Here is a 13,154-nt window from a genome sequence, read left to right as displayed (position 1 = left end):
ACAATGAAAACACAATTAAAGCTTAATTTTATATTTAAAAATTAAAGAAGTAAATTACAGTAATTTTACCCCATCATTCTCCCAGTTTTTATTCCTTTCCACTATCCACCCACTAGCTAGTTGCCCCGCCTCACATTACAGCTACCGACCAGCTATCACATGCTTGCTCTGATACATGTGAAGCCAGCCACGTTTTCATGCTATAAATTATTAAAATAACATGCAACTAGGTGGAAATGACGTTTTACCTCATAAAACCAGATCCATGCTTCTTTCTCTCCTCCTGCACTTGACCTCCAGGACTTCATCATTTTGCCATCACTTGAATATCCCAATCTCTTGTAGCCTTCTAACAGAAACAGGAAAATGCATGATTCTGATTGGTTAATCCTGTTTTATACCATATCAGCTGGTGGCCAAAAAAATGTGATTCATGCTTTCTGCAGAAAATGGGAAAACAGAAAAAAGAATTTATTAAGTCGTCTGATAGAAAAGTAAATGTTCCCATGAGCTGGTCAAAGACCACTGGATTGGCAAAAACACTACATTTCAGATCACACTCAACAACACAACACCTGACAGGATGTTCAGACTAATTACTCATCTAACAGTAAAAAAAAAAGGTATTTTCCGTGCAGGTTTTGTGTTATCCACGAGTGGGTCATAACAATTTAATGTAAAATTGAAAGCGTATTGTATCTGAATTCAATCCTTAGGGCTGAAAAAAATTTGAATTTAATCAGAAATAAAAGAAACACACCTCACTATCAGAAGGTGAACAAAGTGTGTGTGAGAGAGTTACGCTCGGCCAGCTGAGACATTCACTTTCTGACAAATGAATTCTTTCATCTTTATTGTCTCTTAAAGCTGGTGGAAGTCTTTATAGCTCCACGCTCTGAAGCCGTCCCTGGAAGGACTATACAATCCAAACGGTAAACACAGACCGGTGGAGTTTTACCAGCCCACAGAGGTGGAAATGAGCATCACCTTAATTGCGATGTAATCCCTTGTATGTGAAAGGGGAATGTATGAAGTTAACAATGATGGATCTTTTAAATGATTTGGAGTTTAAATGATTTGGAGTTTCATGATAGCATGATTTTACAGAAATGCCATGTGTTCTGGAGATTTGAAAATAAACTAGTCACGTACTCCATGCTCAGGTGATTATTGGGATTTCTACGCACACTTGATAAAGGCTTGTTTCACTTTATCTGTTGCTGTTTTTCTGCAAAAAAGAGTTTTTTTCACAGATGTTTTCAGGCCTACACACACCTCAGACAAAGATTTTATTTTTTTGCTTTTTTGGGTTGTTTAATTATGCACAGTATGAAAGCAAACCAAACCAAATAACAAACGAACCAAATAAAATCGCATTCTCTCCGATTCCGAGTAACTGATACAGAATTAAGGTATATTTATTCAATCTGAGTTGCATATTCTTATAGAAGTTTTATTTCCTCCATTTGCGTACTTCTCAGGTTAAAGTAATGGTGCGCATCTGTCCTGCTAAAGGGGAGCAGGACACTTCGGAGTCCATGTCCTTCCTGAAGGTGGACGCTCATAAGAAGCAGCTGACCTTCTGCGAGCCTCCAACTAGCGCTGCAGGTCAGAGACGCTTTTCCTCCACCACGGCCCCAAAGACCTTCAACTTTGATGCAATCTTCACCCAGGATGCCTCACAAGTATGTTTGTGTTCTTCTCAGTGGTTATTTTTTGCATAATAAATGTTTATTATGTCATAAAGTTGACATAACGTGCATCAAGTGACACAAGGTTTTATGAGTTACAATTATTACACCAAAATGCCAAAGTGATGTTAGCTTTCCCTGGCCCGTATCTGCTTATAAGGCTTCTATAAATGCTTATGCCAATGATATGACACTATAATAACAGTTATTTGTATGTCAGACATCTCACTTTATAATTATTTTATAAACACATTGTCGCTCAGTATATTTTTGGTTTGTCAAAGTCAGTTGTCGTGATGTTTTAAGGTAAATCAATGCAAAGAGTGTCATAACAACCTTATGTCAACAGAAGTCACTTGACTTAAGTGTATATTTTCTCTGGACAGTAAGTAAAGTAGGGTTAATATTTCTGCTTATAAGATTTTATGAATACCTATGTGAGTGCCATGACACTGTAATGTAATATAATGAGTTATGTACTGTATATATACTTTGGCACATAGTTAATGTGAGGTTTATATTTATGTTTATAAGATTTTAAAGAGAACCAATGATAATTCGATGACACCGTAATGATATTATATCATGTACAGTTTACTTTCGCTAACATTTTTTGATAATTGACATCACCATAATGTAACATTGAGCTACAAAGTCAGCTGTCAGGATCTTCTAACATAACTCAGCCTGGAAAGTGTTATAACAGCCTTATGTCAACAACAATTGCTCACTTAACTCAGCTTTTTGATGGTTGACTCTTGTTGGAATAAGCCTTTTAAATGTCTATGTAGATTTCTGTCAGTTGGTAGAAACTGCTTATGAAGGTGTCATGTAGCCCTATGAACACCACCCTTATGTAAAGTGTTATTTAAGTTTGAACTGTTTTGTGGTAGAGATATTGTTTGTGTGGTCAGCCTGGAAAGTGTTATAACAACCTAATGTGAGGAAAAATCTCTTGTATGTCATTTGACACATGTTAAGTAACGTGGTCTTTATGACAGATTTATGACTCCTGTTATAGTTATAGTTATAGTTATGAACCCCATAGTGTCAGTCTGGAAAGTGTTATAACAAACTTATGTCAACAAAAATCTCTGTCACTTGACTTAGCCTTTGTCATAGCTGACTCCTGTTGGAATAAGCCTTTAATATGTTTATATAAGCTTATGTCACTTGTCACAAAGTGCTTATGCAGGTGTCGTGTAGGCTTATGAACCCCATGGTGTCAGTCTGAAAAGTGTTATAACAGTCTTATCTCAGCAAAAATCTATATCACTTGAATTTTTATGTCTTTATGATAGATGACTCCTGTTGGAATAAGCCTTCAAAATGTTTGTGTAGGTTTATTTCAGTTGTCACAAAGTGCATATGCAGGTGTCATGTAGCCTTATGAACACCAATATTGTGTAAAGTCAGTTTAATATTTTTATTTATACGGCTCTTTGAGTATCTATGTCAGTATGTCAATGCCATAGTTATATACATTTTCTTTGGCCCTTATAAGATATTAATGAAAGCCTATGACAATTCTATGATACCATTCAGTTTACTATCTTTAAAACTGGTCACTTATCTCAGTTTTCTGATGATTGGAATAATCCTTTTAAATGTCTGACATACAGCAAGTACTCAAATATAAGTAAAAATATTAAACTGATTTTACACAAGGGTGGTGTTCATAAGGCTACATGACACCTTCATAAGCACTTTGTGACAACAGAACCATTGGTCAGTTGACTCTTGAGTCTTTATTATAGCTTACTCCTATTGGAATAAGCTTTATTAATGTAAGCTTTATTAATATAAGGTTTATGTCAGATGTTGCAGGGCTTATGCAGGTGTCAGGCAGCCTTATGAACACCACCCTCATGGAAAAGGTTACATAAGCATTAACTGCTCTTAACTGAGAAATCAGTTGTTTCTGTGTGAAGCAGTAGATATATATATCTAATCACAAATGGCTCCACGACTTCCTGTCTCAACATCATCAGTTCTGACGATTAGCGCCGGTTCCACGTTGTTCAGAAGAGAGAAGGCTTTGATGAAGCCAACATCAGAGGCAGTACTATACTTTCCTCAGGCAGACACACACTTACACAAATCCATAATTAAAAAAAAAAAAAAAAGCATCAGTGAACTTTCATATTTCCTGTCTCTTTAAGTTTGTCACCCTGAAGGCAAAGGTGCTGTGTGTGTGGTTCAATGGGGTGCGGTGAGATCATTAGTAAAAGCCCAGAGCCTTCGCGACATGTGATGCAACACATGAAACGTCTTTCATTTAATATTCATTCATTTATCATTCATCTGTCCGTTCCTTTAGATAATGCTTCAAATGAAGTTCAGATGTAATGAACGGTCTCTTTGGTGCTGTATCCTCCAGTGCTGCCATGTCTTTTCAGGGGAAAGTAGCTAATGTATGCTCAGAAGGCTGCTAGACATCACCAGATGATGTCATCGACTCATTTGCATATTGATTGAATATTCACAGGCGGAGGTGTGTTCAGGGACGGTGGCGGAGGTCATTCAGTCTGTCGTCAACGGTGCAGACGGCTGCATCTTCTGTTTCGGACACGCCAACCTCGGTCAGCGCTCATCTTTCATTCTGTTTTGTTTTTCTTATTGCTACAATGAACTGAGAAGTAATTTCCTTCCGTAAAAACCTTCCTCATGATTTCTCACAGAGGATAAAAACCTTCCTCATGATTCCTCATGATTTCTCACAGGGTTCTCCATAGCACCTTTAAGCTGCACAAAAAATCCACTTCTATTTTAACGTTTAAATCCGCGCCAGGTCTAAATAAAATCCATCTGAGTCATTTCTGTATCCTGTGAAAATGATCCAAACTCAAACTCCAAGGTGTTGATGAATTTTCTCTAACAGCAGCTCTGACTGTAGTGCAGCTACAACTCACAGGTTTATGATACGTTATTGTTTCCATAGTAACAGCTTGTTCACAGGGACTTGTACGACAAGCGCTCCACATAAACAGATTAAAAACGAGGAAAGTTTACTGTGAGTAGATGTTTATTAAATATTTATGGAAGGAGTCTCCAGTGTCAGCTCTTTGTACCAGCCTTCAGGACAGAGGAGTTGACGCATTGCGGTTTCTCTGTAACTTGACAAGCTGTGCTTTTTTTTGTCTTATTAACTTCAAGAGAGAGAAAAAAGAGAGTGTGTTGAAGGAACGACTGTTTATAACTGCTTGTTTGGCAGACGTTCCGTAACATTAAACGTAACTGTAAAAGGATTAAAAAGTATGACGTGTCATTCTTTAATAAACGAAAAATCATAATTATTGGCAGGTTTTCTGTGGTATAAGAGGAATAAAACACATGCTGTTACATGAAAATAATCAACTTCAGGGTGGTAACAGTAACTCCGCTGATTATTTCACTATAACAGCAGGACACTGAGTGTTTTCTTCCTTACAGTAAGAAATAATTCAAACTGAAAGCTGTGGTGAGTTAAACGGACACGTTTGCTCGATCTCAGTGCTGCGAGCTCTATACTGTATAATCACACATAAAGACACCACATTGTTCTGATGTCATATTTAAACAAGGAGAGCTGGATGTGGTTAATTATAGGCTTAATTAGTCCCGATGACTTTGCTGGTCACAGGGTTTTGTGCCTCTGGTTGAGAAATCACTGCAGGCTCTTTTCCTTTTTTTTGTCTTTCTCTTTTCCACACTGTATGAAAGTGTCTGCCTCCTGTTGTGTTACATCAATCCCCCACTGTGTGCCTCTTCCTGTCACAGCGTGACATTTTATATCTTATTAATTATCACAAATCCGATTATATCCATATTGCAACTCCAGGTTTATTACGGATCCATTTTATAATGAATAATATTATCAAATATTGCATGCTGGCATATACTGCTGATTTTTACTTTGTGGTGCATTCTAATATGATACAACATGATATGAACTGGTTAAATTAGTTTTTTGGATCTTTCATTTTATTATTTATGGCATGTCAGTTTTATTGACGTTTTGAAATATTTAAATATTAATACAAATAATTTATAAATACCTCTCCCCATTTATGTTTTGATTTATATATCGGCTTTTTTTTTTTTTTTTTTTTTTTTTTTTTTACTATATAAATTTGCATTTCTGTTTGGCCTCACAGGCCTCAGCGTCCCCTCTGTACCTGTATTGATTTGTTTTTCTCACCTGCTCTTTACAGGTAAAACCTACACCATGATCGGTAAAGACGGTTCCACTCAGAGCCTGGGCGTCGCCCCGTGTGCCATCTCCTGGCTCTTCAAGCTCATCGAGGAGAGGAAAGAGAAGGCTGGTGCTCGGTTCTCTGTGCGCGTTTCGGCCGTGGAGATCAGCGGGAGGGACGAGGTGTTGACGGACCTTCTAGCCGACTTCTCTACAGGAACGTTCCAGGAAGTCCAGGGTGCAGGGGTCTACCTGAAAGAGGACCCCATCTCCGGTTCACAGGTACTTGGGATGGGTTTGTCTGGTGTGTTTTCTCCATTTTTCTACCTGTGGTGTAGATATGGCTTTTTTCCCCTTTCAAAATCATAATTATCTGTGATAATCTGAGAGAAATATAAATTTTAATTAAAAAATTTAATGTACAGTATATAAAAATAAAATAAATCCCACTTGACTGGAATAATTTCTCTATTAATACAGCAATGACAACAACAACAACAACAACAATAATAATAATAATTATAATAATAATAATAATACATTATATTTTTTCACATGAGTCATTTTTCACCTCCATCTAAACATGTCTAGGCAAACAATAATATTTTTTCATATTTTTTACTTTATATTTAAGTTTTATTATGTCATTTTATTATCAGATAGGTGATCATATTACTTTCTTATTACTAATTTCAGATAAGAAAAGTTTTATGACGTTCTCGTTATTAAACGATTCAGTACTGTATATCCTACTGCACAGAATATAAAGACGTCTAAAATGATTTTTCACATAAAAATGTATTTTTTAGTGGCTTAGGATTTTCCACTGTCCACAGGTTTATGTAAATTTCCTTTGCCAAGCCTTTGAATAGAAGCCCAGCTCTCCATACTGATTATCCAGCTTCCAGGATCCAAGATCCAGCTTCACCACAGACTTTCTTGTCTCCTTTCCTTGTTTTCCTCATCATGCTCACAGATCTTGTGTTTTTTTTTTTGTCCAGCTCCAGAATCAGAGTGAGCTAAGAGCGTCTACTGCAGAGCGAGCTGCCTTCTTTCTGGACTCGGCTTTAGCATCACGGAGCACAAGCAGACCTGAAAATGCTGAAGAGCAGCCGTGCAACTCTCATATGCTCTTCACCCTCCACGTCACCCAGTACCGCATGGAGAAGAGCGCCAAAGGAGGAAGTACGTCCTCATACACTATTTGTGTCATTTGTCTAATGAGAGACGTTCACACCAGGCATTTTCATGCCTCTTGAATATTTCTCCAGTGACCACTTCTGAGCAGATTTTGGCACTAACAGAGTTGCCAAATCTATCATTGGGGGGGTAGAAACTCTCAAAAGTGCCTCTTTCGGCCAAAATAAATGTCACTTTTGAATATTTTTGGCTGAGATTCTTCTGCAGCATCCTTATTAAATATAGTTAACTGACTTTATCTATATATATGTGTCTAATGTTGAGTCGAACACACACTGATATAGTTTATTTCACATTAATGAACTCAGAACATTTTCTGATTACTATCAGAAAGCAAAGATACCAACTTACAAGCAGGAAAATCCAGAGGATACAAAAGATTACGATTGTGAAATGGGAGGAAGGAGGCAGAGCTTCTAGAGCATCAGTTAATATCAGAGATTTCAGCACACCTATGCAACTGTCAATCATTCCAGATTCATATGGCGACTGACTCATCTGCCATTTTTATTCGAGGAAAAAAGACTGTTTTTTTTGTGTATTTTTGATAATGATAGCGTATAGCAGCGTAACAATGTTAAAATGCAGAGCTCCTACGCAAAACTAATAAACGTTGGGTTTGTAGATCAGAATGTGAAGTGGGCCTATAATAAAGGAATGTCAAGGCCTGATTTCAATGTAGCATTAGTAATTAAAAAAGACCATTTTCTTCCATTTGCATATAATTTGCCAAATGTCTTTCTGCTCTTAATGACTAAATGACAGCACCCCTAATAGTGGGAGTCCATTTTTATGTCCAGACACGGCCTAGATACCAAATTGCCATTTAACTGATCATTCGTATTTCACTCTTGTCTTGACTACAGACCACGTACTTCTGCCACTTCCAGAATAAATTTCAATACATAATGAGCTGCAGTCTCCTCCTGTGGAATGTTTATAGAGCTTGGCAAGAGTGAGAAGCTAGTTTGCATTCTCAGCTTGGAGATTTAAATCCTGCTGATGCAAAGTTAATGGTCTCCTTCTCTTTCCGAAATAAGTGCCTCATCTATCTGCTGTAATGATACTGGACCTCTTTAGGTTAGTGACCTACATTTACAGTAAATGCACCATATTTAAACGTATAGCAGTTTGAAATGTGCCTTTTGAATAACTACTTTATCTGTGTGCGTTAGTCCTTGAAACCAGACAGTGCAGTACAGTACAGCTTTGGTTATTAACTGCGATCCCACATTTGATCATTATTTCCGTTGCCAGGTGGTTTGAACTGCAAGTAACGGTATTGAATTTTGTTTCCCTTGATCAGTGTACCAAGAGAACCGATCTCTTGGGTTGGTGGACTACGTGGCTTATCCTGTGCGAATCGATCATATACAGACATCCTTTTACTTAAGAGTTATACTGTATACTGTCTAGGAATATTATCCCAGCTGTACAGTACTTTGGTTGTATTACAAGCTCTACTTGTGTTTTAATCGAAGATAGCATCTAAATATAGCTATATTAATGCTATATTAAGCTATATTATATTAAAGATAGCTTAAATAAAGATTTCACTTGTGTTGATGTGTCCTGGGCCACTGCTGTAGAGAATGAGCCTACTTCAGCAGGATCCCTGCAGCAGAGTGGGCTATATTGGCACAAATGTGGCTTTTGTAAACATGCATCCTCTTTCTGGTGCAGTGTCTGGGGGTCGGAGTCGTCTACATCTTCTGGACCTGGGCAGCTGTGAATCCGATGTCACTCGAACAAGGGATGGAGGTGGAGGCCAGTGTCTGTCGCTGGCCGCTCTGGGGAACGTCATCCTGGCTTTAGCCAATGGTGCCAAGCATGTTCCTTATAGGTATGTCCATGTGAAACATGTCAAATATCCAATTTAGTGCAAAGCTAATCAGGTATGACAGATTATTTTAATGAGGTAAGGTGATAAGGTATATTGCAGAGCATTGAGAACCAGAGACACACTGATTTACATGCACATCCTCAGGTCATCAGACCAATTAGCCTACTTTGGAAAAGGGAAGATTGCTAAGCGAGATACAAATGTTATTGTCAGGAATTCAGTCCAGGAGATAGCTTAAGAGCACCTGGAGAATTTTTTTACACCGTATCATTAAATTTAATTTAAAAAAAACTCAAGTGTAAGAAGCCAAATGTACCTCCCAGTAGAAACAATGGGATGAGTTGAAAGCATAAATATTAATTTCTGAACGCTCAGGTTCACATCTACAACCAGCATGTGCACTGCAATAAGATCAGCTTTCTATGAAAGAGGGGAAAGAGCGTGGATTTCTGGCTTCCTTTTTGTCTAACGAAGGGATTTTTGATGAATTATTCAGGGACAGCAAGCTCACCATGCTACTGAGGGAATCATTGGGCAACATCAACTGCAGAACTACCATGATCGCCCACATCTCGGATTCACCGGCCAGTTTTACAGAGTCACTCTCTACTGTGCAGCTAGCCTCTCGTATTCATCGCATGAGGAAGAAGAAATCCAAGGCAGGATCTCTTATTCATGATAGCTTATTTTGTCTGTTTCGCTGTTATGTGCATATGCAGGTATGTTTACTTTTGCATTATAGATTAATGGAGAAAGCATTAAAATTGTGTACATCACCGCAAACCTGAAACGTCTATAAAAGCAGTCAACTGAAGGTGGACTGATCGATTTCTCTGAGAGCATCTGTCAGTAGCAGTGGTAATCAATGGTGTAGTCCAGAAGGAAAATAATTCAGGTGTTCAATTGACAGTGACATATTGACAGCTTTTATTAATATTTGGTAGATCTCGTCAACTCAGTACATTGTCTCGACGCTAATATTTTATTTGAATGCAGTGTGTACTTTTACCCTTATTGACAAGTATCATCAGAAAATGTTAGTTTATTATGAAAGAGCTGTGTCCTGATGTTGATCACTGTCTTTTTAAAATTTTTTCAGTATGCCTCCAGTTCCTCGGGAGGGGAGAGCTCTTGTGAGGAAGGACAAACCCGACGACCACCTCACTTAAGACCATTTCATCCCAGGACAGTGGCTTTAGACCCAGACCACCCTGCACTTCTGTCCAGTGATCCAGACTACTCCTCCAGCAGTGAACACTCATGTGATACAGTTATCTATGTAGGTCCTGGAGGAGCCCATATTTCTGACCGTGAACTCAGCGACAATGAGGGCCCTCCAGCCTTCGTTCCCATCATTCCTTCACTGAACAAAAAGCGTGCAAAAGAGGCTCCCAAATCAGATGGGGATCATCTAAAGTGCAACACATTTGCAGAGTTACAAGAACGGCTTGAGTGTATTGATGGAAGTGAGAGCACAGCTACTTTTATCGGTGAAGGAAAAGGACCTCAGACAGTCCCTAAGACTCAAGGTGGAGCTGGGAAAGCTACAGATGGGGTTCTTGCATGTACCAAGATGATTAAATCCTCCCTCCAAAAGCCTTCGTACATGGAACACTCCAAAATGCCCTCAGATGGAGCTATATCTGGTCAAACTTCAGCTCAAGAACCCGAGCCAGTTGTACGAGAGAAGGTCTTCCTCGACAAAGGACCTTCATCCTCATTACAAAAGACCTCAAATTTGACCAGTGATAGCACTTTAGCCACAAGGACACCTCCAGTGGGTATGAGCCAGCCAGCCCTCAGACAAGGGGTACCTTATAATCTAAGTAGGAGCCTAATGGAAGTGAGCCACCTCCGAGCAACTTTTCAGAGCAGATGTCTTGAGAGAGATGTTTTAAGAACTACTGTCACTCTACAGCAACCTGTGGAACTAAATGGGGAGGATGAACTAGTGTTTACTGTGGTCGAGGAGCTGCCCACTGGTCTAATTCCAGACAACGGCCGACCCTCTAGCATAATCAGCTTTAACAGCGACTGCTCCCTCTCCCTGCAGGCTATATCCTCTGGATCACGTCCAGTCAGTATAATCAGCAGCATCAATGATGAGTTTGATGCTTATGTATCAAAAGCAGACAGTGCACAAAAAACCCATGCAAGGTCAAAAGAAGAAATGTCATCTGACCACAGCACAGCTCTATCTTCCAAAGGCTCATATTTCAGAAAAACAGCGAATACCGATGCCACATACTTGCCTAGAAGTATTTCATCAAAGGGGGTGACCATACGTGATAATATTTCAACAACGAATATGCCTGGTGCTTTATGTATGGAGTCTTCCTCCCAGCAAAGCACAAACAGCTCCTTCAGTGACAGTGCGATATGTTTTTCAGAGTTAGACTACCAATCAGGGACCTCTGAGAAAATTCCTATAGCCAAGTGCCCACTAACTTTTGATACGAATAAAACATCTTTCAGAGGTCAAAAATCAGTTAAATGTAGTACCACTAGCTCCTCACAGTCAGCACAGATACCTAGTACGAACCAGTCTACTCTCCCGAGAAAAAACAAACCTACCTCATCTGTTGAGCCAAATAGCAGCTTCAACCGAGAATTACAGAGGCAAGGAAGCAGGACAGATGAACACTGGATGCCCAATAGTAGCCAGGTAGATTCAAGAAGTACAGAATTTATCTCTGCAGGCAAGCCACCCAAAACTGGTATGAGTGGAATCCCGTCCAGGAAGACCACAGGCGGGAGCAGCAGCAGTGTACCACGGTCTCCAAAAATGCCTCCATCTTCCTCCTCCCAAAGGGTGGTGGATGGTTGTGAAAAATCCAGTGTTAAAAAAGGAGAGAGCCTGAGCAGAATGCCACAGCTTAGACGAGGAGCCACAACACTTGGCATGATCACGGTGCCTCAAAGCTCCTCAGAGTCCAAGTGGGGCCATGATGCCATGCAAACAAGTACTACGTTGAAATACTCATCCTTAGGGAAGCGGTCAAATGGGCAGAAGAGCAGCTTGCTCCCAATGTCTGGCAGCATGTCACCCCCTGCCCCACCCATCAGAAAATCTAGCCTGGACCAGAAGACACGTGTTTTGGTGTCTCCTAGTGCCTTAAGGTCATTGAGCAATGATGCAGCCAGATCCTCATCATCCAAAGCAACAGTATCTGAAGAGGATTTTGATGTTCGTCTTAGAGGGGAATCTTTTAGCTTTAAATCATTCAGCTTAAAGGCAGGATCCAGTCTTCAGACGCGAGGTGCAAAAGGAGACAATGGAAGATACTTTGGGAGTCTTTTCTCCCTTGAAAGGTGTGACAGCTTGACATCAATTGGATCTAAACCAGGAATGATGAGAGAGAGCAGTAGTGTTAACCTGGGTGGTAATGGCAAGTCTAATAGGATGGTACCAAGACTTGGGGTTACCAGCTCCACCTCTGCACCCCTATCTCCTCCATTGACAAGTACCCCTGGAGTCAGCAAATTAGGGCAGATCAAAGCTAATATAAGTCCTAGAGCCATGGTTGGCAATGGAAACAAAACAAAGTCCTTGTCTAACAATGGTTCCAAACCTTTGAGTGCCACAAAATCATTTTCCACCTCAAGTGTACGGACTGCCAACCTACCTCCAAGTGGAAAAACATCAACTCGTTCAGTTATGGGGGCAAGTGCAAAAGCAGGTAAAGGCACCTTCATGGGCACAAAGCAAGCCATTAGAGCTGCTAATAGCCGGGTCAGTGAACTAGCATCAAGCAGCCCCAAGAAACACATCAAGGGAACCGATGACCAGGCAAGTGCTTCTGGTGATTTTGGATCAACTCCAAAAAGTGAGCTTTTACTGCCTTGTTCATTGCCATCACCGTACAGCAAGATCACTGCTCCTCGACGACCGCAGCGCTACAGCAGCGGCCATGGTAGTGACAACAGCAGCGTTCTTAGTGGGGAGCTTCCCCCAGCCATGGGCCGCACTGCTCTCTTCTACCACAGTGGAGGCAGCAGTGGCTATGAAAGCATGATCAGGGATAGTGAAACCACAGGTAGTGCATCTTCCACCCACGACTCCATGAGCGAGAGCGGAGTGTCTACCTCCAGCCGAACCAAGGTGTCAAAGTCTCCCAAAAAGAGAGCCAATGGTAGGTTTCGCTTCCAAGTCACCCAGGAATTAATGCCTTTTTCTCTGAACTTTCCTAAGAAATGATATCTGTTGTAGATACCAGGAATTGTCAGCCATTGTTTGAAAAACTTA

At 40.0% G+C, this 13,154-nt stretch overlaps 1 protein-coding gene across 2 annotated transcripts in view; it reads left to right on the top strand.

Moving 5' to 3' along the window:
* kif26aa (kinesin family member 26Aa) overlaps positions 1–13,154 on the top strand; it is a 94,488-nt gene that overhangs the window by 73,452 nt on the left and 7,882 nt on the right. For both annotated transcript variants that reach the window (XM_034313438.2, XM_026948086.3), the window contains 7 exons: positions 1,482–1,685; positions 4,180–4,273; positions 5,885–6,147; positions 6,867–7,050; positions 8,749–8,908; positions 9,405–9,567; positions 10,008–13,041. In XM_034313438.2, coding sequence (XP_034169329.2) covers positions 1,482–1,685; positions 4,180–4,273; positions 5,885–6,147; positions 6,867–7,050; positions 8,749–8,908; positions 9,405–9,567; positions 10,008–13,041 — 4,102 coding nt within the window. The remainder of the gene's footprint in view (positions 1–1,481; positions 1,686–4,179; positions 4,274–5,884; positions 6,148–6,866; positions 7,051–8,748; positions 8,909–9,404; positions 9,568–10,007; positions 13,042–13,154) is intronic.

Source organism: Pangasianodon hypophthalmus, chromosome 19 (genome assembly GCF_027358585.1).
Source record: "Pangasianodon hypophthalmus isolate fPanHyp1 chromosome 19, fPanHyp1.pri, whole genome shotgun sequence".
Lineage (NCBI taxonomy): Eukaryota > Metazoa > Chordata > Actinopteri > Siluriformes > Pangasiidae > Pangasianodon > Pangasianodon hypophthalmus.
Note: the sequence above shows the minus strand (reverse complement) of the source record. Positions and strands in the feature narration are given on the sequence as shown.